This window comes from Dreissena polymorpha, chromosome 6 (genome assembly GCF_020536995.1).
Source record: "Dreissena polymorpha isolate Duluth1 chromosome 6, UMN_Dpol_1.0, whole genome shotgun sequence".
NCBI lineage: Eukaryota > Metazoa > Mollusca > Bivalvia > Myida > Dreissenidae > Dreissena > Dreissena polymorpha.
In genome coordinates this window covers 98,547,142-98,574,502 of record NC_068360.1, presented here as the reverse complement: position 1 = coordinate 98,574,502, position 27,361 = coordinate 98,547,142, and the positions used below count along the sequence as shown (strand labels likewise).

General features: G+C 36.1%; 1 protein-coding gene across 1 annotated transcript in view; it reads left to right on the top strand.

The window, feature by feature from the left end:
• LOC127834810 (uncharacterized) overlaps positions 1-22,068 on the top strand; it is a 39,318-nt gene extending 17,250 nt beyond the window's left edge. The window contains exons 15-31 of the mRNA XM_052360867.1: positions 273-394; positions 1,597-1,633; positions 2,821-2,918; positions 6,484-6,595; positions 7,488-7,651; positions 8,444-8,554; positions 9,878-9,958; positions 10,505-10,628; positions 12,721-12,897; positions 13,582-13,809; positions 14,898-15,016; positions 16,912-16,978; positions 17,373-17,609; positions 18,516-18,776; positions 19,404-19,640; positions 20,119-20,205; positions 21,194-22,068. Coding sequence (XP_052216827.1) covers positions 273-394; positions 1,597-1,633; positions 2,821-2,918; positions 6,484-6,595; positions 7,488-7,651; positions 8,444-8,554; positions 9,878-9,958; positions 10,505-10,628; positions 12,721-12,897; positions 13,582-13,809; positions 14,898-15,016; positions 16,912-16,978; positions 17,373-17,609; positions 18,516-18,776; positions 19,404-19,640; positions 20,119-20,205; positions 21,194-21,435 — 2,504 coding nt within the window. The 3' untranslated portion in view covers positions 21,436-22,068. The remainder of the gene's footprint in view (positions 1-272; positions 395-1,596; positions 1,634-2,820; positions 2,919-6,483; positions 6,596-7,487; positions 7,652-8,443; positions 8,555-9,877; positions 9,959-10,504; positions 10,629-12,720; positions 12,898-13,581; positions 13,810-14,897; positions 15,017-16,911; positions 16,979-17,372; positions 17,610-18,515; positions 18,777-19,403; positions 19,641-20,118; positions 20,206-21,193) is intronic.
• The last annotated feature ends 5,293 nt before the right edge of the window (positions 22,069-27,361 follow it).

Genomic DNA, 27,361 nt, shown 5'->3' with positions numbered 1-27,361 from the left:
GTTGTATATTAAACGTTTACTAATAAATGAAAAGTTCACTTTAAATCTAAAAATACAAAACGCAATGAAAAACAAATCTTAAACAAAAAAATCTTACAGATTAATACTTTTCAATTGTAATTGAATCTCAAAACGCATGATTGTATGTGTTATTTTTGTATCATTACTTCTTCACCCAATTAAAAAAAGATGAACAAGGTAACAATCCAGACAAACAAAACAAACTTCTTCATAAAGAACGAAACGGAACGTTAAACTATATCTTCATACAGGGACCGTCGTGAACCCGGGGCAGAGTGAGCCTTCGCTGACCGCGACGTTAGCGATGCTCCAGAATGCCGTCTACGGCGGTCAGATCACCGCTGACGTCAATATCGAGGGGCTCGACGACCCGGTGTGTATATGTCTCACAACGTTCATGTTTAGTTTATGCATTCTCCAATTTATTGTCTTTACGTGCACAAGCTGAAATAAACACGCATCAAAACCCTTAAAACAAAAACAAAATAAATTTAATCTTACCGATCAAAATACACAAACGCGCATATAAATATTTCAAACTATAACAATGCGGTTATAACTTATCGTATGGTTCCATGTTCACACACGCGTGAGGCTTGCAGATCCGCGTAAGCCTCTCTGAGACGAGTCAGATAAATTCAAGTCAACAAATACATTAACATTATATTCCAATTACCTACCATGTTTTGTTTTGAAAAAAACCCACAACAACGCCACAACACACATCAGAAAAACAAAAACATTTTATTGTTAAAAGAACTACCATCTGAAACGCAATATATTAAATGGAACTTACCTGGGCAGTATTATATAAAATATTTGGGATATTTACCGGTTCCTTCACTCGAAGTGTCCTTGACAGTCCCATACAGAAGCAGCGAAACAAGACAAAAAGCGCCACATGGTCTGGATTTACATTTAATCAAAATACCAAATATAAAACAATGAAGTAGAAAAGAGCTTTTAATCAAATACATATTGTTTCATCAAAACAAAAACAAAAATGCCGCTGTAAACTGTTCGTGTGCTTGATGAATCGGAATATGACTCGGCAATGATTCTTAGTTTTATTATATTAACTATTCTCCTGAATGATAAACCAAAGTCGTTTGGCACACATTTGCCTACTGGCATAACGTATTTATATCTCAGACCTTTACTGCTCAAGTTCTACTAACCTATGTTGTTGCAGCAATTTAAGAGGAACCATGTTGATTGTCGTCAAGTTTCGTTTGTACCTTTAATGGTTGGTTTACTGATTTGATCAGAAATGACCGAAATTCAACTTGGATTAAAACAGCAAATTATTGGTAGGTACAAAACATTGGATCGGTAGGGATAGTTGAAACCAACAACTTTTACGCCTTATAAATACGCAATTACATCAATTATCATGTTCGTAACGCATTATATACAGAATGTCGTCATGTATCATTTTGTTACGTTTTGAAGTAAACTGGCATTTTGTAAAGAACGCATAAAATCGCAGCCAAAAACTATTTTTAAAACGATAGAATTCGTAACGATACACTTTTATATTAATAAATTAATAACCACACATGGTTGTATTTTCAGATAACGTACACTGCCGTTGATATCCAAGTGACTTTCGGTAAGTGTTTGGCATATAGAACACGTGCTCTACGATTTTTACGATACATGTATATGTTGTTAACACAATACCAAAATACATCTTTAATGATCGGTTAATTTTTTTTAACATTCTGACGACGCTGCATGTACTATGACGAAATTCATGAACAACTAATAGATGGACAATGTATGTGACACGCCCCATTAACAAGCTTCTTCAGATACCCACGCCACTTGTACCAATTCCATTAGATTCTGTAATTCTAATACTGAGCTGTAACGGAAGTTATTAGTAGCACGTATCCGACGTTAAGATACACATTACATGCGACACGTGCAACACACTCCTTTAGTTTAAGTTTCTCTCGAGGTCGATTCGCGACCTGCAAAATTGAAATTACGAACTTTATTTCGTTGATTTCCAAGTTAATAAACAGCCACAACAACAGTAGCAACAGCTGCAATAACAGTAACAATAACAAAATAGAAAAACGGGACAAACTCGTCAGTCGGATCTCTGATATGTGTCTGGAAACACGCGACCGCGTTAAGTCTGAGAAAGTTAAGCCGCTTTATCGACGTTAGTCCTCTTTACGTTGGACACTAACAGTTTTGGCTGCTTTCAATCAGGAATACTTGAATAGGAGAATAGCAATGACCCACGAACACTATGATTTTGAAGTCTTTTTATGGAATACGGTTAGAGTAACATTAAATGTGGCATGTCGCCGTTGATGTCGACAAGTGGCAATGTTCGTGACACAAGACACAACGCCCGCTATTGCAACTCAATACACAACAATGAAGAACGAAGCACGATATTTTAATATTTAATAATAGAACTGTCTCGCTAGGTTAGTAAAAAAATGTGGCATCAAAATTGAGTGTCACAGTGGATGCCTGCTTATGGTCATGACGAGAATTTCCTGTCAAAAGGGAGAAATCAGCTGCAAACAACGTTTATTTTGGAGAATCAATACGTAATAGCCATCGATGACCCCTTCGACATGCTAGTTGTGATAACTTTGTTAACAAATAAGAAATAATTAATGTATCATTTCTTATCAAAAACTTTCGGAAAAAACGCAATTAAAATATTTACTTCAAACAGCGACAGGAGACATTAACCGAATTCTGTTCGTTAATCCTGCTACAACTTTTGCTATATGACAATGCTGGCATTCAAGGGATCGTGTTTCACTCTAGGCTATCTAACCCCTAAACCCCTTCCGACGCTGAGCGGACAGTTCTCGTACCACCTCGAGATCACCGTGCCGCAGTACCAGCAGGTCTTCAACTCGCACGTAAGTCACGTGCTTTATACTTGGGCCGTGCACTGTGAAATAGTTGTTTAATGCATGTGCGTTAAGTGTCGTACCAGATTAGCCTAGGCTAATCAGGGACGACACTTTCCGCTTTTATGATATTTTTCGTTTCAAGAAAGTATCTTCTTAGCAAAAATCAAGTATAGGCGGAAAGTGTCGTCCCTGATAAGACTGTGCGGACTGCCTTAAACCCCATTTTCACAGAGCGAGGCTCATTTGTAGTCTATGCTTGACAAATTTCCCTTCCCAAAGTTAAATATGGTTATAAAATCTTTTGTTAATAGTTCTGGTCTCCTTAATTAATAAAAGGTATGTGTGTGTATTTAATTTATTACGATACACTTGATATTTTTTATCAAATATGGTGAAGTAGGACGAATGACACTTTCAGGTTTGTGTGCAATTACATCTGTGACCAAACACTCGGATAAATGATGTGCGTGGAACTTTATAAAACTTCTTTCTAAAATACGAAAAAAGGATTTGAATCAGTGGTGAAGCATTCGACTTCAGATCAAGACGTCCCCGGTTCAAACCCGGATCCCTCCCTGTTTACTTTTTTTTTTTATAGAACCACGTTGAAGTTACGTGTTCTCCCTCTTTATGTCATACTTAAAGTAAATGTTCATGACGAAGGCCATTATGGTATTTTTATTTTAAAAATGTTTTCATAAGTATATTTAATCATAACTGATGATTCCATTAGGGCGCGGTAAAATAAGTAGCAGCAACACTACATGTAAAATAATTACAAGTTTTCTGTGGTGCAGTTCAATTGTTATTAATGAAATGTACATTATGTACCTCTTAATGATTAAGGTACTGCAATGGAAAACACACACATATTTTGAGTCAACTCACCCTTCTGTTTACGACCCCGTTTTCAGACGTGCGGGACCCATCAACGAATCTTTGTCTTTGTCTTTCGTTCATTTCATCCGCACGCACTAGCTTAACCCATTTATGCCTAGTGGACTCTCCTATCCTGCTAAATTGGATGAATTTATTTCCAAACTTAGGGATGTCTAGTATATTTATTTTTATATTTAGAATATTTCTAACAGAATTTCCTTTAAGCAAACAGCGCAGATCCTGATGAGACGCCGCATCATGTGGCGTCTCATCTCGGTCAATGCTGTTTGCGGAGGCTTTTTTTCTAGACGCTAGGCATAAATGGGTTAACTTACACACTTATAATTATGAACAAGCATGTGAACTTGCACAACTTCATATTTTGGTTCATATTTTACATTACTGGTGTTATGGTCATTTAAAAAAAAAAATTATATCGTCGCAGGTAAAGAAGTGGTGAAACTGTTTTGGCATATTTATAACATGCACGTAAACGTGCACAACGGAGTACATTTGTATAACGGTCCTTTCTTTTCGACATTATTGGCATTTTTATTAAAACAGTAGATTGTGGGAGAATTCGAGTCCTACTGACACATGTCTAGTTTCAATTTTATTATAAAATATATGTTATTTTAATAATTTTCATGTACTTTATGTTAAAGGTAATTTTAGTAAAAAAAACTAAAGAAAAAGCGTTTTGCTTAAAGCGGGACTTCACGATTTGTATATGTGTTAAATTGTAATATATTGATAAAAATATGTTACAATAACACGAAATAGGCAAGAAAAATTATACATTGAAAACGAATTTCATAAAATGCAGTGAAGACAAATTAGCGCCCCGAGCCGATTGTGACGAAGATATTTCGTAAATATTTTCCTACAATAACCGAAGCATTCGTCTTTTTATAAGGATCGGAGTAAGTGTTCGCGTGTCGTTTGAATAGATATCGTTGCAGGAAATTAAAATGATCCGCAAAACTGCTGGTGAATTCGACTGTACAGGCATTTTCGATTTCAGAATTAAATATCTGGCTTTTTTCGCATTTTTCGACACATGTTCTTCAATTTATTTACACATTTTATTTAAATTCATAAATATTTGACAAAATCGTGCAGTCCCACTTTACGCAAACGGTTGTTTTGACAGTTTCATATCGTACACGCGTGTACAACTATCAATAGATAGCTACACTATAGCATGAATGAAACGAGCTTGCGAACATGTTCATATCTGGCGACAGATGACACACAATTTGATATAAAATATACATATTTATAGCTAACATTTCATGTTTCATCTGGGGATATAGCTCAGTGCAAGAGCATTCGACTGCAGATCGAGAGGTCCCCGGTCTGAACCCGGGTGTTCCCTATTTTTACGTAAAAACTACGAGCCGCTAAAACCACAAACTCGGACATCATGTTCGAACCCGGATGTCCCATATGTTTTTTTTGTATTAATTTTATTTGTTGTTTGCAATTCGCGACCAATTATAAATAATGATTTTAACCATTTATGCCTAGCGTATAGAAAAAAGGCATTGGCAAACAGCGTAGACGCAGATGAGACGCCGCATAATGCGGCGTCTCATCAATATCAGCGCTGTTTGCTTAAAGGAATTTCTGTAAGAAATATTATAAATATAGAAATAATATACTAGACATCCCTAATTTTGGAAATAAATTGATCCAATTTTGAAGGATGGGAGAGTCCACTAGGCATAGATGGGTTAATGCGTATGATGACCACTAATTGAAGTTACACGTTGGTTCAATCTCCGTCCGCGTGTTATGTGAGTTTGGTTGTTGGTCACATGGAAGGTTCCGTTTCCTTTTGACCGGGTACTACCGTCTCTTCACCGTTCCCGACAACACGATAACACATCGAAACTGCATTGATTTCAGTAAATAATTAAATATCCGGAATGTGTAGCTATAAATGAGGTTATCGGTAGAAGTGCTGGATCACGCCTCTCGTCCTCATATATTTCAGACGCAGGCACGTCAATAACCTCATGACCCTCAAAACATTTACACTTAACCCATTTATGCCTAGATGAACTCTCCCATCCTTCTAAATTGGATCAATTAATTTCCAAAATTAGGGATGTCTAGTTTATTTATTTCTATATTTAGAATATTTTTTACAAACATTATTTTAAGGAAACAGCGCAGACCCAGATGAGACGCCGCATCATGCGGCGTTTCATCTGGGTCTACGCTGTTTGCCAAGGCCTTTTTTCTAGACACTTGGCATAAATGGGTTGAATATGATGCCTGTTTTAGTCAGAAATAAAATTACATATCGAGTCGAGAGATGAAAAAATAATCAGAAAACAACATTTTTGTAGAATTAAAACGCATAAGCCATCAATAACCCCTTCGCCATATTGTGCTCGTTTCGATTACTATGTTTTCAGATAAGAAACATTTTATCTAAATACAAATCTCCACAAAGGAATATAGCTCAGTGGTAGAACATTCCACTGAAGATCAAGAGGTCTCGGTTCGAACCCGGGTATCTCCTAATCATTCTGCACAATCTAAAGTTCTAAGCCAATGCTTCAAAGGAAACTGATTTTTTTCGCAGTTTGTATGGATGGTCTGTTTTGTATATAAAGAACTTTAAAAAAATACTGCAAGTATCTTCTGAGACTCAGATTGTATTGAATCTTAATATTTTCAGATCTATTACGACTCGGACTTCCAGCTGGTGCGCTATGACCTTGTGAACACACAACCAAGTCCTCCTCTCTTCACCATCGACCCTATATCCACTATACATGATTATAGCTCAGGTACTTGGAGTTTACTACCCCATATCCGTCAATTTTCTCAGTGATATGAATTATGTACGTAATATTAGCAACCCACGTATTGTCACAAAGTATAACGCAAACAAACGAAACACTCAAATAATTGAATCGTTTCTCGTTTTTGACGCTTTCAATTTGTACCAACTTCTACTGATGATAATGTATTTTCAGTATGTGTCTACTTCATAAGTGTTACTTTGCTTCTTTTGTTGTAGTGGTCTTTTTGCATTTGTGACAAAAAGGTGGAATATTGTAATTTCCACTATCTGTGAACAAGTCGCTTTATAAGTCAACATCCCACTCTGTATGATGTATCGACGCTAAAAGATTTTTTACATTCAACATTGTCCAACCTTACAATGAAGAAAAAGTAAATGTAATGCTGCAAAATAGTTTCAGAAATATGAAAATTATATTTGTTAAAGATTATACGATAAGAAATACAATGGAAAATTAATAAGATGTTGTATAGTAAAAACTTAACATTTAAGAAGAATGATGTTCTAATATATGTCTGAAGGCACATGTGCGGTAATGTTTATTAAATAAAGCTCTGTTTTAACTTATTTTTGAAAATAAATGTATGGGCTAACGAATACATAAAATATACAGGTAAGCATCCACATCATTGGTTAAACTGGCAAATATAAATCATAGCAGGATCAAGCAGCATTACTACAAAGAACATGTCGGCTAATAAATAAGACGTTAAACGCAAAATAAGTGCTTCTTTTAATAATTGTATCCGACGAGTAGCGCCCATATGAAAAACTAGATATTCTGACGGGGCCGAACTAGCTTAACTGCGCCAGAAGGTATATACATATATAAAACAAAGTTTGATTTGTTTTTCTGACTCCTTCCCCGGCCACAGGGTTGTCATATACACTGGACGTTGCTCAGGGCAACTGCACGATAGCGCCCATCGGAAATACGTCTTTTGACGTCGGCGTCACCGGAAACGCCGGCTATGTCGTCAAGATGAAAAGCCCCCTGGATCTGTTTTACCTCAATGGCTCTTACAAATACGCCGGGCAGGTAGGCCAGGGTTTCAGCGTTTAAATACTATTATTTTAGCAATTCCAGTGAGTTAACATTTTTTAACAAAAACTATTTAAAAAATAATTAAAACACAACTATTATTTTCGGATATTTTCCCCATAATTAAGCACTTTTACGAAAAGCATTTTTTCTTATAATACTTTAAGTTTTCAGTTTTCATCGATTTATTTACCCAAGTTATTTGCAACCGAGTACGAATTACACTACTAGCATTAAAATTTATATAATTTGATACACGGATGTCCCATCGATACCGGTAACTGTATTTGTACAAATTTGCACTTTGATATCTCAGCGTTTCGATGACATATGAGCTAGGGAGACCGGTGTTTCGCGCGACAGTACATGTACGTCTTCTCATTATGACCATTTGACGCAACTTGTAGCCTACAGTGGAACCCGTGGCAATGACCGTGACCTGTTATGCAGACATGTATTTGGTCCACGCGATGCAAACTTCTTAATGTCATAATGTGTGGCAAGTTGTTACATAATTGGCTTATAAATGGGAGAGATTCTTTTCAGACAAGCTGTATTATGGCCTTGACATTAGAGGTACGGACATATGGTGACTGTTTATGGATTGTTTTTGCTAAAGACTGATAGTTTTCAATCTGGAAAAGTGTTCCCGGCTAACGCACGGACGGAAGAAAAAATGAATTGCACAAACAGTCCACTTTTTACGGGAATCACAACGGTACCATTTCACTGAAATGGAATCGTTCATGGTCGTGAAACCTTTCAATGCTTAAAAAAACTCAATTCCAGCAAACTATCCGGGGTATATTATGCGATGTGTTTGAGACTGTCCGGACCGACTTCCGGTTTGGAAACAATCCCCTCAACCAACCAGCCGTGTTCCAGTTTTATTTTATGTCGGTAAGACCGGTTCCTCATATACCTGTTCAGATCTAGATATTCGATAAAAGATAATTATGTAATAGCAAACCATTAAATTATTCTTAAAATAGTTGATATTAAGTCTAATTAATCAATAACATATTGTTCTCGAACATGTTTTACAAAAAAACATACTTGGCTCACATGATCGTCATGTGACATGTGGAAGGCTAATATCGAGACCACTTAGACGTTGTCCTTGCTATGCCAGAGCTGTTTCAAAGCACACAATAAAGACTTCACCTTTTTTCTGCAATCTTAATGTCCCCGGTGTGTGTGAATGACCATGTATTCTTTGACGATTGTGATTAAGGGTGGGACTAGTAATTCCAGAGTTGTTGCCCCTTTTCTGTAACAAACAAGTTAATTAAGCTTTATTTGTCATCTCGGCTAAACGTTCACGGCATGTTGATCAGGTTAAGAATTAAAAACTGTCCAAAGGAACCCAGCACGAAACATCAAACATGGGTATCAACGTTTTTTTTTGCGATACAATTTTATTCAAAAATGTTATTTTTTTGTTGATGGAGGGGGCGTACGCTTAAGATACTTCTTTTTGTGATGAATTTTGAACGAAAATTACAAAGGTTTTGCAATTTCCTTTAATTTTGGACCTTTGGAATAATGTAATATATCAGAAATACTTAGCTGAGCATAAGAATTCAAAACTTATTATTTTGACTGTTATACAAATATAAGAGTTATTGCCCGTTGTTTTCAAGAAAATTAATGCAAAACTATCGACATCTAGAATCATGAAGACTTAATTGTGTGTCTTATCTTGACTAAACTTGTGCAGTTTGGTTTTAGGAAAAGGTCTCTGTACAATGCAATTTATTTATTGTTACCACCTTCATTTAACCCTTTCTCACTCAGAAGCAAAGTGCAAATGGCTATTTGCAAACAGCATATAACCAGAACAGCCTGTGAGTAACTCACAGTCTGTTCAGGTTTTTTATTTGATGCTCATCAGAAAATGAGGGTTGGAAATAAAGTCGTTAAATCTTGAATATAGTAATAAAGGTATTTAATTAAATGTTCTTTTCTATGGGACTACAAATGCGTCAACATACGTATCTACGTGGTAAAGGGCTAAACAGACGTATATCTTGTCGATAATAAAATACCTGCATGATGAAGGATTTGTAGGCATTCAGCTGTCATTACTTTTACCTGGGCGTGAACTTTTGTTTTAAATGTTGGTCGCGTCATGTTGTGTTTAACTTATTCTACAAAATGCGCATGTGTCGATAATTTCCGAATGTCTAACTTTTGAAAGAATCCGCGTTTCTGTGTTTTCAGTCCGACTGGCACGAGCTCTCCGAGGACAGTGGGGCCCCCGTTCTGTCGCAGCCGATAGCACTCGTAATCAGCTCTTCAGTGGTAAGTGGCAAAAACGGGTTCTACCCAAGATACGGACTCTATAATGTTTCTATCACTCTTGCCCTTGGATTTTTTATTACATCGAGCTAAAATGAAGGTTTGCACACAATAGCAAAGCTGTGTCTAGAAATATTGTATACCTAAATGGGTTTCCCAAACATCACGTAAAACTTGCTTCACTTACAATTATTTTAGTTAAATGACATGAAAGTCTGTGGCTTTATAAGCCTTCGGGAAAAGGTTTCAAGGGTAGTAGAATGTATTGATGTCTTTTTACTTGGAATGATATTGAAGCTCTCTCTGTCGTCGGTACGTCGGAAGAAACCGCGAACATATTGCGTAATCGTGTTCTTGATAACCGACTTAATAAATGTGTACAGCACAGCAATTGTATACGAGACATGTAGCACAAACGTTTTTCCTACTTCAGGCGTTTTAATGGTGATCTGATTGCTTATATGTATACAACGATGATACAACATATCATTATATTGCATACACTAAAATGATTTTAAAGAAACTTAACTGTAAATGTATACATTTTAGGGCGGGTTCACATTGACTTACGATTTCTACGACTTCAGTGAACAGCATCCAGATCTGTCCAACTTCGACATTCGACCTTGCTACGCTGGTCAACAACTACGGCACTTCCTTATTAAATTTGCAGGTGATCATAACACGGGTTGATAATAACACGATTTGATAATAACATGGCTTAATAATAACATTGTTTGATAGTAACACGGTTTGATAAAAACATGGTTTGATAATAACACTGTTTGATAATAACACGGTTTAATAATCACACGGTTTGTTAATCACACGGTTTGATAATAACACGGTTTGATAATAACACGGTTTGATAATAACACGATTTGATAATTACACGGCTTAATAATAACATGGTTTGATAGTAACACGGTTTGATAATAACATGGTTTGATAATAACACTGTTTGATAAAAACACGGTTTGATAATCACACCGTTTGATAATCACACGGTTTGATAATCACACGGTTTAATAATAACAAGGTTGGATAATAACACGGTTTGATAATAACATGGTTTGATAGTAACACGGTTTTGATAATAACATGGCTTGATTATAACACGGTTTGACAATAACACGGTTTGATAATCACACGGTTTGATTATAACATGGTTTGATAGTAACACGGTTTGATAATAACATGTTTTGATAGTAACACGGTTTGATTATCACACGGTTTGATAACAACACGGTTTGATAATAACACAGTTTGATAGTAACACGATTTGATAATAACACGGTTTAATAATAACATGGTTTGATAGTAACCCAGTTTGATAATAATTCGGTTTGATAATCACACTGTTTGATAATCTCACTGTTTGATAATAACACGGTTTGATAATAACATGGTGTGATAGTAACACGGTTTGATAATAACATGTTTTGATAGTAACATGGTTTGATAATCACACGGTTTGATAATCACACGGTTGGATAATAACACGGTTTTATAATAACATGTTTTGATAGTAACACGGTTTGATAATAACACGGTTTGATAATAACACCGTTTGATAATAACACGGTTTGATAATAACACGGTTTGATAATAACACAGTTTGATAATAACATGGTTTGGTAATAACATAGTTTGATAATAACATGTTTTGATAGTAACACGGTTTGAATATCACACGGTTTGATAATAACACGGTTTGATTATAACACAGTGGGATAATAACACGGTTTGATATTAACATGGTTTGATAGTTATACGGTTTTGATAATAACATGGCTTGATAATAACACGGTTTGATAATAACACTGTTTGATAATCACACAGTTTGATTATAACATGGTTTGATAGTAACCCGGTTTGATAATCACAAGGTTTGATAATAACACGGTTTGATAATAACACAATTTGATAGTATCACGGTTTGATAATAACACGGGTTGATAATAACACGGTTTGATAAAAATACGGTTTGATAATAACACGGTTTGATAATAACACGGTTTGATAATAACATGGTTTCCCTCACTCACATACTGGTTTACATGTTCAATGTTTCTAATGTCCATATCAAACAACTTTCCACTCAATCTGCATGCCAGTCACCATACTAAAAATAGTAACGGAAACGTCACTGCGTTATTTACACGGCACTTTACTCAAATGTATTCGGTAGCGTTATGACTCCGACGTAAAGATTTCCATAAAGGAAAAACAATTTTGCATAAACCCACCTTAGACCACTCGTTAGGTTTGCAGTCATAGCCCAGCGCTAGGTTTCGCACTGTTTCCGACGCCATAGCTAGGGTTTGGCGCTACAGTCTTATCCCAGCGCTTGGTTTCGCACTGTTTCCGATGCCATAGCTAGGGTTTGGCGCTACAGTCTTATCCCAGCGCTTGGTTTCGCACTGTTTCCGATGCCATAGCGAGGTTTGCCGTTACAGTCTTATCCCAGCGTTTGGTTTCGCACTGATTTTGCCAATGCCATAGTAATGGTTCATATTATGTCCGACCCCATATCTAGGTTTGGTATTTTGCTCATTCCCACAACAATGTTTCAGTCATCATTCAGTGCAGCTGTTATTATACATTTCTTCCTAATCGCCACCAAGGTTCACATAGCCAAACATTTTAGTAAAACCAACGTGCATTCACTCGTATACACGAAATGGTAAGTTTTATAATGCGTTTTTTCCTGAAAGCCATGAACTTGACATTACAAACATCTCATGCATGATGCACATGTTTAGGTAATTATCACCCCACTCTGGACACGAACCTCAAGAAGTTCACAAAGAATGTACAGCAGATGTTGTCGTTTTACACGACGGCGTCCTTCATACGTTTCCAAGACCCGACGATTACGTATTCGGACGACGGCTACGTCTATTACCTAGCAACGATGGTGGAACAAGCACCGTATTTATGTGAGTATTAGTTATTAACAAACAATTTGTTATTTTGTCTTCTTTCGTGTTCATGGCTCGCCTTTATTATAAACGGAATTAGAAAACCGCGGCGATAATGAGTGCATACTTTTGTAACTTCAACCTATTGCAAATCTTACATCGTTAAACGTTAAATTCGTTTTCAAAGTTTTACAAATATGTTTATGATTTCAATTATTTGTTATACACTAATGTTAAAATACCGATACAAATAGACCGAACCGTAACTTTTACTTTTGAAACTAGTCATCGTCAGACGTTTAACCCATTTATGCCTATTGGACTCTCCCATCCTTCTAAATTGGATCAATTTATTTCCAAAATTAGGGATGTCTAGTATATGTATTTCTATATTTAGAATAATTCTTACAGAAATTCCTTTAAGCAAAAAGCGCAGACCCAGATGAGACGCCGCATCGTGCGGCGCCTCATCTTTGTCTACGCTGTTTGCCAAGGCCTTTTTTCTAGAAGCTAGGCATAAATGAGTTAATTGAAATACATGTTATGTAAAGTTTAACGACTTCTCGTTTAAAAAGTCAATTTAAGTGAGAACCCTTATCACGATTTCGGCAGCAAACGAAGCGTTCACTGTTACCAATTTTGGAAATGAAATAATACACTACCAATCTAGATCTTTTAAACATTCTACAAATACGATTCCAGTGGACTTTACTAAGACGTCAAACAACGTGGCCGTCTACAACGCCGACAAGATCATCAGTGACGTCACGTCGCCCTTCACGTGCGCGGCGTTTTGTCGTAACGAGACGACGTTCTCGTGCGAGGGGTTTGACTACTGCCAGTCGGCCGGGAAGTGTCAGCTGAGTCAGAAACACGCCGCCCAGAGTGGCCAAGCGATTAGACCCAGCGATATATGTGATCACTATTCAAGTACGCATGCCAAAATTGTACTGATGATTATCAATTTTTTTGGAGGTGTGCCGTTATGTTGAGGCCTGTGATGAGCTTTCATGACGTTGTTTATAGTTTATAAACATACACAACCCTTTCAAGGGGCCTTTTCACGTTTGGGTAAATTGACAAACTTGAAAAAAAGTTGTTTCAGATTCGCAAATTTTCGTTTTAGTTATGATATTTGTGAGGAAACAGTAATACTGAACATTTACCATGCTCTAAAATAGCCATTATGTGCAGCTTTCGACGATTTTAAAACCAGAAAATTATAAAGCGTTGCAACGCGAAACGAATGAATAATTTGAAGAGTTCTGTTGCTGTCGTTATATTTTGTGAACCTACGAGGATTGGTTATATCAAGTTTAAAATACAACTGTTATTGATTCCGTAATTATAGCCGAGTGGTCTAACTGGGAGACTTTTTACTCCAGGACTCCATGGGTCAGTGGTTCGAGCCCTGCTGAGGGTTACCTTTTTTTTTCTTTTTAAATTTTATTCTTGATTTTTTTTACTGGAGCTTTGTATATCCAATGTTAACATTTATCAATATAAAGCATTTAATGACACACATCAAAACATGCCAAAATCTGTGAAAAGGCCCATTTTAGGCATTTTTTTAGTTAACCTAGATTTTCTCGGGCTGTGATTTAAATTTGCGTTTTCAAACGAGTATTAATTTATTTTTGTTCGAGTATCAACTAGCCATATTTATTTATTGCGAAGATGTCCTTAATTGTATCTGGATTGGAATAAGTTTCGGATGTTCAGTTCAACATCACAAGGTTGCAAACTTCGGTCAAAATATATCCGCTGTTTAAATTGATTAACAAAGGGTTGAAATGACTGAATTAACCACTTGCACTAATATAAACCCGCATTATATGTTGTTTTAATTTTAAGTAAATTGAGTATTATTTAACTATAAGCCATTTTTGCCCAATGAAATATCAATTGGTAAGTGGAAAAAAATCATTGACTAACAAGCGGTAATAGCACCATTAGGCAAAGGATGTTTTTATAAAACAAATTTAGTAAAATCTTTTTGCGTTGCCATTCGCTTGTAGAGACGGTGGATAACGTTGCCCCAGTGGAGCCGACAGTCGGTGAGGCGTTCATCATTCTCAAGGACGTCGTCTACGGCATTGGCCTCAACGTCACCGTACACGATGACGTCACGGGACAGGTGAGACCATCGACGTCATGTGTTCTTATGACGTATATAAAACTTATTTGATTGAAATGGACGGCAATCATCTTGACTTTTATTACAATAGTATGTGAAATTACAAGTTTAAAGTCTATTTCTATTTATTTATTGTACATAATGATGTATGATTAGACGTGATATACGGGGTATGATATTTAAGGGCTTTTAAAGAATTCGTTCACTGTTTGGCAAAATGACAATTTTCAAGACAAATTGTTCATTATATGCAAACTAGCGAAATAACAGGTCTAACTATGAACAATGTTATAAAAGGTCTCTTCTGTCATTTAAATAATCATCAATCGAAATCGGCGAAACAATAAAGCGTTTGCAACGCTATTCGTCGACAATAAAAAAAGGTTTTTCTATGTCCCCCACCACTATAGTGGGGGACATATTGTTTTTACCCTGTCTGTTGGTTGGTTGGTTGGTTTGTGTGTTTGTTTGTGCAAACTTTAACGTTTGCCATAACGTTTGCAATATTGAAGATAGCAAATTGATATTTGGCATACATGTGTATCTCATGAAGCTGCACATTTTGAGTGGTGAAAGGTCAAGGTCAAGGTTATCCTTCAAGGTCAAAGGTCAAATATATGGGGATATAGTATTTCACAAACACATCGCTTTTTTATTATATAGCGTTTAAAATAGACTGTTTTTTAGGGAAACTTAAAAGCCTAAATGTTCCAGTGATGACGAGTAGCTTTTTTAGCTCTACTGGCCGAAGGCCTGAAGAGCTTATGTCATGGCGTGGTTTCCGTCGTCCGTCCGTCCGTGCGTGCGTGCGTTAGACTTTTTCTTGTTTACGCGATTAAGTCCACAGTTTTCATCCGATTCTTTTCAAACTTGTTCAGTGTCTTCATATTAATGAGGACTCAAACCCTATTGAAAATGGGTTACAGCAGAGTAAAAAGTCCAGAATTAACTCCCCTTGAATTTGAGATATTGTGAAATAAGGCTTGTTTACGCAATAAAGTCCACAGTTTTCATCCAATTATTTCCCAAATTGCACAGTGTCTTTATCTGAATGATGAGTCAAACCCTATTGAAAATGAGCAATATCGAAGTCCAGAATTATCTCCTATTGAATTTGAGAAAAAAAAATGAAAATTCAGTTTTTTTAATGTGATTAAGTCCATAATTTACATCCAACTCTTGGCAAACTTGCACAGTGTCTTTGTATCAATGAGGACTCAAATCCTTTTTTAAAAAGTGCAATATCGAAGCAATAAGTCCAGAATGACTTTCCCTTGAATATGAGAAAATTTTGAAATCCCGCTTGTTTACGCAATTAATTCCACAGTTTTCATCCAATTATTTCCAAATTTTCACAGTATCTTTATATCAATGAGGACTTGAACTCTATTGAATATGAGCAGTATCGGAAAAATAAGTGCACAATAATCTCCCCTTGAATTTGAGAAAATACTCCTTGTTTGCGCGATTAAGTACACAGTTTCCATCTTATTATTTCCAAACTTGCACAGTGTTTATAGCAGTAGAACGATTCAGGCCCTCATGGGCCTCTTGTTTTCTCTACCGATGGTCCATTGTTCGAATCCTGAATAATGCAGAGTGTTTATCAAAACTTTCTTCTTCATTATTTTATAATAAATTTCTACTATATTAAATATTCAAGTTTTGAAGGTAAAACAGATTTTTTTTTAAGATTACAAAATTCTGTGAACAAGTCCTTTAAATATTCTGGTATTCCAAGCTATGTAAGCATTACTATTTTGAATTCAGATTATAAAATACAACAACATAAACTATCAGTGTGTACTGCATGGTGACTGCATTACATTTGATTTCACAAAGATTAAACTCTTTTTGCTTAGTACAATTTACAGCATTGCATTTTAAACTTTCAGAACGTTGTGTACAAAGCGCTTCTATTTGACGAGGACATCTTGAGACCTGATAGCACTGCCACCACAAGTAAATATCGCGTTCCCCATCATAAACAACAACGATGAAAAACTAAAAATAACAACAACAACAATAAAACAACAGTCATTTTCATAAATAATCATGCCATATTCTTCATAATCGCCATAGTCATCAATTGTTTTCTTCTTTTCCATGGTCAGAATCTGCATCATGATAAGAAGCAGGCCCTTTGCTAAACATAGTTGTCTTAGTTACAATTTATACGAGTATTGTATTCATAAGCTTTTTTGTTTGCTGATATCTTGAACTTTCTTACAGTAGCCGAGAGAACAACCATCAACAGTATGAACTATACCAACAATGTCCTATGATTCATAACAAATAACATGTAAAAGAAAAGGTCAAAAATACAGTAAAATGCAATAATAACATCTTATTTCAGGTACAAATCTCGCGCACTTCATTCCCGCGCGCCACGGTGTCATAGTGACGTCACCAGACGCGCAACTGACGGGCGTTTCCGTGGACCAGTGCGCCGCCAGGTGTCTCTCCGAGGCGACGTTCGACTGCCAGTCGTTCGGATACTGCTTCGACACCGGACGCTGCTACCTGAGCACTCAGCGACCGGATCAGCGAATGAACGTGACGCAGACGCGCATGCCTTGTGATTTGTACTCACGTAAGGACTCTAGCTGAGACGGACGTTTGAACATATTTTTTAATTGAAATATTTTGCTAAACATAAATTTATATAATAACATTGTAAAGTATGTATTTAATATTTTCTGTAAACACGTCGCTGTAAAAAAAATCTTTCGATAAATAGTTTTTGCTTTGATTTGATAATGTCCGCAAATTTAACTTCGGTGTCGATCGACTTTCAATTTCACATACTTAAGCTAGATAAGTTATAATGCCGCGATTTTAACTCGTTGTATATGGAGAAAAAAATAATTTATTTTCAGCGTTCATTTGGGCCCTTTTCTTTGTAACTGTTTGTAACTCCTGTGAAGTTAACAATACTGCCAACAATCCTCGAAACTGATTTGTCTGTGACCAAACGATATCGTCGGCTTCGATCATATTGTCATCAAAATTTGCCAGCGCTGATTTGTCAAATGTTTGTCACTTGACATTGGCATTTATCCGCTGCTGATGTAGGTTTAAGCTCTACCTTGACCAACGTACACGCACGTGTATATCCCATTAATAACCGGCACAAAGTCTTACTTTTAAACGTCAGAGAATCTTTAAAAAAATCAAAAACTCCTCGCATCGGGCCTGCCCTGTAGATTAACGGTTACCACTGACTGATGTTTTTTGTTGTATCTGGTTAATTATTTAATAAAAAAGATTTAACATTTATGCTCAATCAAATTTGTAAATGTATAATTTGCAATCAAAAATGAAAAACAAAACAAATAACAGAAATTAACAAATTAAGACCATAAAAAATACGAAAAAATAATCACATGTTTTTTATGAGGACAGGAATTTGCTCAGAGCTTCGCTTGTTGAAATTCATTGTGTCGAATAAAGGTTCATTATTCTGTTTATTAATCTTATAATGTTTTTAAATTCATAGGCTCCTACGTCGACAATTACGTCCCCTACCCTGGACAAACGCTGCAGGCGCAAGGTGACGTCACCATCACGGACGTCCAATCGGTGAACTTCTGCGCAGAAAGATGCTCCAAGAGTACCACCGCCGATGGGGACGGGATCGCGTGCAAGTCTTTCGACTACTGCTATCAGGCAAACGTGTGCATTCTTAAAAGCAAGCATCTCCTGGACATGGCATCCTCGACCCTCAAATCGTCCGGTGGCTCGTGCTCACATTTTTCACGTACGTTCTATTAATTAAAACGATTGTACGGCCTGTAAGCATTGGCGATGTTATTTTTTGTTCGAAGCGACGCTTGTTTCACAAATTACAGAAGTCCGCATGGTGAGGTTCTAAAACATTTAATCTACATGCATGTGTCATAAAAATCTGTTCTAAGGGGAAATACATTGTCTGAGTTTTTACAGAGAAATTAAACTCATGTGTATTATGAAGCAATTTAGACCTACCTCTTTGCCTGTTTAACGTTTTTTATTTCCAAATTCTACATGTCAGGTGTAGCTGAATTTTCGATCAGCAACATTTAAAGATTTTTGGCTGAAGTGTTTACAGACCATGTAAAAGTTGATAACACAGACTGGCTTAAGATTCATCATGTTGAATCTTGTTGTTGTTTTTGTCGATTGTTGAAAGTTTTGAGCGTGTCCGTAAACTTGACTGTTCGTTTTGGGAAAATAATACGGTATGCAATTTTCCCATTATGATGTTTATAAGGGCATCGTATCGATGCATATAACGCTCAAGGCCTGATTGCCATGACATATTTGTGTACTTTCTTTTATTAGAATTGGAAATTCATTTTTCACAGTAGCCAATATAATAAATTCAATCAGTTTATATACATAACAGGTAAATACATCAGCGACTTTGACCAAACCACGGGCCGCGTGTTCACAACGTCCGTCGACCTACAGTTCAGCAACGTCTCAAAGGACGCATGCGCGAAACTCTGCATGGAGTACACAGCTGACGCTTGTCGGGCGTTCACGTACTGTATGAGTTCGTCCGTCTGTGTGATAACAGCGCTTGACCCGAAACTTAACCGGAACAATATCTCCGCGAACGCTTCCTGTGATGTATACACAAGTACGTCTATTTTTACTGAGAATATGTTTGTTTCAGGGAAAAAAATCGCCTTTTTTACTAGCGTGATCAAGGACTATATTTTCACTCCACCAAGAGTAGATGAGACTTGTGGTGGTGGTGATGATGATGATGATGATGATGATGATGATGATGATGATGATGATGATGATGATGATGATGATGATGACGATGATGATGATGGTGATGGTGATTATGTTGGTGAATATGATGATAATTTTTATTAAATAGTATCATTATTTTAGTATTATTTTATTATAACGATAACTGTGGCGATGATAATGATGATTAAAGTAAGGATAACGCAGGTTATGTTGTCTAAGACCTTGATATTGATGACGGTGAAATTGATGATTGCAGAATAACATGGAGTAAATGATGGCGATGATCATGATCATAACGTTTATAAAGATGATGATTATGATGATTATGATGATGATTGCTCTTCTGTCATTCGTAGGGAACTACTTTTCTTCGAACTCCGGTAACACCAGTCCCCAGTCGCAACAACAAGCCTCGACACGGATGTCAAGTGGATACAGTGGCGGTAAAAAATACCTTTTACCGTCAGCCGAGATAAAATAGTGCTTAATATTGTAAAACTATGTATAAAAGGAATAGCTTGTGTCAACTGTCCAGCAATATTTAGGAAAATGATAAACCTCATTCGTACACTTCAAAGTTTGGAATATAGCGTATAAGTTTTATTACCAGTCTTGATTCTCGATTTCAAGCAGACCTTCAAAACATTGACAATTTCAACACGTCGGACATATCGCAATATGTAGCATTAATGCGTCAGCATTTAACAGTAAATTGCTTTTGATACAAAAATCGTTAATGTTAAAAACATAAAATGTATCACGTGTTTGACGTTTTATTTTCTACATGAATAAGTTTATAGATAAATTAAAAAAAGAGTAAAGTTTTGTTCTGTTAAGCGTGTGCATACATGTACCTATTGCACGTTTGGTTAGGTATTTAGAAAATAAATACGTTCACCGAAAACTTATTTCATAGATGTTTTTTTTCAGTCATGCAGAAACACGAGAATGCAACAACTATATATAAAATTAAAATGTATCAAAGATAATTTTTATTCTTGTTTTATTGCATGTGTTAATTAGTGAACGTTTTTTCGTTTGAGTCGCGACTAAAATTTAAACTTCACTCACTTTTGATAACAGATTAATAATCACAAGAAATAACTGGACGCAGAATGTTAGAAACTGTTGATGATTTAATCAGATTGGACTTCGAGCATCGCTTTAATCGCAGGGAAAAATGCACTTTGAATAGTTGTAACTATTGAAGTAACTCCATTAGAGTGTTTATCGAGCACTGATTTGATCGCACGAAATTACTGTTCAATGAATAGTTAAAACCCTATGCGTCACATTACATGAAATAACTTTACGCTGCATAGTAATAAGAATAGTAAATATTTTGTAGTTATGATATTGTGTAGCAAAAGTCGTAATTATCCAAGTTAATAAACTGGAAGCTAACTGTGTGTATCTACCTGTATTCCCCAGGTGCGATGGCGGGTCTCGCGTTCGCAATGCTGATCCCGGGCATGGTTATAGGTGCGGCCCTCCTCTACTTCCTGCGCACCAAGCGACTCGTGCGCGAAGAACAACTGCGCATGGGCTTCATCCCCAGATTCGGAACAGGCGGCCGACGACTAAACGAGAAGATGGACGGCGATATGGAGCCCATCGATGATCCCCATGACGCCCCGCCAGCACATGTACACGCGTACGATTCGCCGCAATGATATTACCTTTTGTGATTTACGTGTATGGTGGTTAATAGATAATTACGCTCGTTCACAAAACACACTTTATGTTAAAGTTTATTTGCTTAAAGGTGATAAATGTCTCGGTTAATAACGCGATGGTTGTGATGGTGGATTTCGAAGAAAGACATCCTTTTTACCGAAACTCTTTAATATTGATTTCGTTCGTTCTGTAAATGAAGAAATTTGTGTTTTGGTTAACAGCATTACAACATAAAAGTATAGATGCATTCTTTTGTTAATGTTGCAGACAATATTTTATGCATTTAAATGGTCTTTCGGTCGTTGATATACATTTTTTTTGAAACCCCAAACATGTCCGATAGTTGTGTTAAATTATAACTTATAAAATAGTAAAGTGCCAGATCCGAATATTCCGATGCAATAAACCGATACAAAAAGAAACACGTTACACAATTGTGGATGAGCATGTGATCTGTGATCAAGTTGCATTTGTGATGCATTTGCTATATTAACTAATTGTATTATTACTTTGACATTATTTTTCTAATATAATTAATTATCTAAATTGTATAATAATGTTTCAGATGCTATGCTTGCTTATTATGATGTGTGTTCGTATAACTTGTATTAAAAATTTCAATACTTTCACGTGGTATTATTATTTGATATGTCAGAAATATTCACGTATACACGCACTCTTTTTGACTGTAATCGTTGATTGCAAAGTTAAGCTGTTAATGATAGGACACAGTAGAGGTACAATTAGGCTTCTGGCTCACGGACGTTTCCCGGTCGTTTCCCGTTCGTTTCCCTTTCGTTTCCCTTCCGTAAAGAAATATACTAAAGCAGTTTTCCTTTCATGTCAACATGAAGTAACCACAATTTTATAAATTTATGGTCTTTCCTTAACCATAAATATAAAACAAGTATTAAAACTTTCGAATAACACCTTAACCATGAAACTTTAATTTTCTTATTATCGTGACGGGGCGGCTGGAGGACTTTCGATCGTTTAGGCCTATGCAAAATATTCTCCTTTTATATGTCTAATTTCAAAGTCTTGGTAAACAGTGTCGTTTGGTTTGATCATTCCGAGTAAAAAAGCGTGGGTATCTTGAAAAGATATTATTTATTCCAGTTCCACAGAAAGGTTAAGCTTTCCCTTAGATATTCGCCTATCGACTTTAGACCTTGAAGAAACGTGTTTATGCCCTCCCACCCTCCATTAGCTTCAACCCACGGAGTAACATTCTGTTTAAGCCATATCTCCGTAAACTCTGAAAAAATCTGGGTCGTATTTGGATTTGGAAATCCACCACCACAAGATGAGCATCTTAATACATTTTTACAAAATTTAAAATTTGCACAAAAAGCATGACATTCAAAAGTCATAAACCTGTTACAAACAGTTGTATGTATGATTATCGTATTATGACTTTAGTAGATTATAAAAGGGATTAAGGTTCATTTCCAAACCCAAACTGGGTTTGAAAATGACTATTACAAGGCTATAAGGCTTTTATTGTCAACCCATGAATTAAACGAGTCGAGATAACCGAGCTACTTGACTAAAGACTTGTTTTCGCGTTTTCGAATAACTTTTCAATTCTATATACTTCTTGACTTGTCTTTTGAAGTTCTCTTTTATAAAACGTACCTTGTATTTCGTCACCATTATGATCAGTGATTTTATACGTTGGCGGATCCGTATATTGAACTTGTGACACATGTAAACATTTCCTAAGTCCATCTAGGCGTATTTCCTTTTTCAAATATTCCCCTTTTCTTAGTGATTCTCACCTTATCGCCGACTTTAAATAGTGGCTTACCGTACTTTTGAGGGTGTTTGGAATACAAATTGAACCAAACAAAGCTTTCGTTCTTTTTATCACTAGCATCAACAGGTGTCAGTTTGATTGATGAATGCTTTGTGTTGTTATAATCATTGATCATTTCATCTAAGACATCGATATATTTTCTGGTAGAGTTGGCTGAAAAATATTTAAACATCTTTTCCTTTATTGTTCTGTTCCACCGCTCTACCACGGAACTTTTCTCTTCGTTTTCTGAGGAATACAACTCGACTCCCAAAGCCATTACATTTTTATTGTAGAACTCTTTTTCTTTATCGACCCACAACTTTTGGGGTTGCCTTTCCTTTAATATTTTGTGAAATGCTTCTGCAACCTCAACTCCGGTTTTACTCTTTAATGGAACAATCTACCCATATTTTGAAAATACATCTACAACTGTTAGCAAGTATTTTACACCATTATTAAACTTAGCAAAAGCTTGCATGTCTACTAAATCAGCAGCCCATATTTTATCAATGCTAAGGGCAACGACTATTCTTTTTCTAAAACTTTTTACAACGGGTCTATGCAGTTTGTCTGCGTGCTGATCAGTCCATTTTAGTTATTAAGCCACGACTTTTTTCCCCCTTATAACCTAACCCAAACTTTGCCTTGGTAGATATTATTGGCTTTATTATACTACGCTCAATTCTTTCACGGATCGTTGGGTCTTTAATAGCATCCATTTGTTCAAGCATAATTTTATCAGCTGCGTTTCTACTTGCTGTATCTGGAAAGTGTTGGTAAGCTAAATCATGATGGTAGGCAGCATTATCAATCTCAATCAACTGGTTTAATCCAGTCTTTATAAGCACCCGTTGAAGTTAATCGTTCGTTTAAATTAGTTCCAGGTCCTGCAAAGTTTCCTGGAATATGCATTTCACCGGGAAATTTAGCCCAGGGAAGCTTTACTTCACTAGTTACCGAATTCAACGAAGAAACCAAGTCTCCTCCAGTTTTAGTATGCATTTTTACAAACTGTGTTTTAACACAACCGCAAACGACGCGCTTTCCGCGAAGCATTCGTTTTGTGTTTTTACTTACAACATTTTGCACATCAACTGTTTCAGTTTTGCTTTTGAACTTTACGCAAAACATTTTTAAATGAAAAAATAATTTATATTTAAAATGGAAGTTACAGATCTTTCGTGGAATGATGTAATTTCAAAAAGATGTAACAGTAGACTTTTACCGAGATCAATACGAGGTCGTATTATTGGTAAAAGCGGATGCGGAAAAACTATACTATTGTTAAACCTTTTACTACGACCAGGATGGTTAGACTACAACAACTTGCAAGATTTTGGCAAGTCGCTATTTCAGCCGGAGTACAGAATTATTAAGAAAGCGTTTGAAGAAAAGCTGCCGAATAAAGAGATTATGAAATTGTTTGCCGAACAAGACTATATAATAGAGAATGACGTTTCACCAGCTCTTTTAGTTGAAGAAATGGCTAAATGTTTCGATAGGCCAGCTGATATTGAATGTAATTTTTTTGAAACGTCTGATGATGTACCTGATCCTAGAGACTTGTGTAGCTCTAAAAAGAATTTACTGATTTTTGACGACCTTCAGTTGGAAAAACAAAACAAATGTGAAACTTATTACATAAGAGGACGCCACAGCAATGTAGACTGCTTTTATCTCGCACAAAACTACTTTAAACTTCCAAGACAAACAATACGTGGAAATGAAAACTTTAAATGTTTGTTCCCACAGGACATGAAAAATATTAATCACATCTACAACGATCACGTTTCAACTGATATGTCAAAAGAAGAATTTAGAAATTTTTGTAAAGTAGCCTGGTACCGTCCTCGTGGATTTGCTGTTATAGATCTTACTAGTGAAAAAAATAATGGTAAGTATAGACCAGGATTTGACTATTTTTACATACCTCACTAATATTTTTTTCTATATAAAAATGGAAACAAGAGTGCTCGAACACATGTTATCAGAATTAAAACAAATTAGGATTAATACAAGTCCGAAGAATTCTTTTCACATTATATCGAGAGGAAATAGCTCTCGAATTTGTACTTCATTAAGTCCAACAATTCAACTAGATGTAGACAAAAAATACGAAATGACCTTAGTTAATTTGGAGACCTTCTATTCATTTCCAAATATAGACTCGTTAAACAACAATTTTCGCTATAGTCCTGACAACGGAGTTTGGGTTGATATAAATATTCCCAAAGGTTCATACGAAGTTGATGATATTAACTTTTACGTCCAACGAATAATGAGGAAAAATGGACATGACAACTCTGTCTGGGACGAGTACGCTATAACGCTAGAGTCAAACGACAGCAAACTTAAAACAGTACTAAAAATAGCACCAAATTATAAAATAGACCTGACACCTGCAAACTCTATCAGAACGGTATTGGGGTTTAATGAAGAAGTACACGCATCAGGATATCACGAGTCAGAAAATATTGTAAATATATTAAGTATTAGTAGCTTGAGAGTAACTTGTGATATAATTTACTCATCATATGTTTACAATTCCACTGACAACGTTATACATAGTTTTTTTTTCCATCAATCGGATCTGGTTATAAAATTATGGAAACACCAGTTAATTTGGTTCATCTACCTGTTCATTTATCGACAATTTCGTCAATTGAGACAAAACTCACTGATCAAAACGAGAAACTTGTAAATTTACGCGGTGAAGATCTTTCGATAAGATTTCATATAATAGAAAAATAAAAATAAATTAAATCCTATATAAAATGAGTCGTTACGAGCATGTAAAAGTAAATATTAGCGAAGGTCAGAGGGAAACAATTAAAAAAGCTATTCTAGCAGGAGAGGCAGTGTCTATCCGTTTATCACATAAGGATATATCCGGAGAAGATGTGTTAGCCCTCACTCAAGCACAGATCAACAAAATAACAAAAGCGTACCAAAGTGGAAAAGGAGTGACGATTAAAATGTCAAAAACACAAAAAGAACACAACGAAAAGTTGAAGGGGGATTTATTGGAGCTATTTGCCGATGTTGGCAACCGCGGGTAAATTTCTTATGTCAAGCGTTTTACCAGGACTTGCAACCGGCTTACTAACCGGCGTAGGCGCCGCAGCCGGTAGTAAAGTTGTCGACAAAATAAGTGGATCGGGTGTTTTGTATTTAAAGAAAAAAGGTAGAGGTTGTAAAGTAACACAAGCAGGTAAAGGATTGTATTTAACTCCATGGAAGAAAGGTAGTTCGTTAGGAGAGGGACTGTATCTTAAATCTGGAAAAGGAATATACATGAGAACGGGAACAGGATTGCTACTAGGACCGAATTCACCATTTACCAGTATTCCAATATTAGGGATGCTTCTATACAAATATTTACATATATTAAATGCAAAGATATAGTATGCCAATTCACAAATTTATCCACAAGTCTAAACGACCACCACTAGCGTCAGTTAAATGGTTACCACACGAGAATCTTGCACATCCTGCAGAACCTCTGTATGGTAAGTGGATCATTTTTGCGCAACTATCGATCACTATTCAACCGAAAGCAGCACTAACTATTGCATAAGGAATAGGTGTAAGCTTTTTCAAGGTGTTTGTTCGGTATCGCTCAGACAAAGTTTAAAAGAAAAGAGATGTAGTTTACAAGATGGAACTATTGCGGAATCTGTTAACGACATAATTGTAACAATTCAAAACAACTCAGACGCTGCAGTAGATATTGATGAAGGTGAATCTTTATGTTTTGTTACACATCAGTCGTTTAAAAAAATATTTTTTAAAATATTAAAATGGAGTACAAAGATTTAAAATGTAACGCATACGATACGTATGCTAGTGACGCTAAACTATATCCATCTCTACCACCAGTTGTCGTTGCGTCGGCTCCCGAACTTATTAGAGTTGAAGGAAGTGCTCAGTCATACAGACTTCAAAAGATTAACAAAATTCAGAAAGATCTTGCCGCAGAAAGAGACAAGCGTGCAAACTTGTCTAAAAAGTATCAGAGAGCAGTGAGAATTGTAGCAGGAGTAGACAACGCTCTTGTTGTTTCTTTAATGGTGTTAGGTGCTACGGGGATAGGAGTATTGAGTTCAATCATTGCAGCGCCA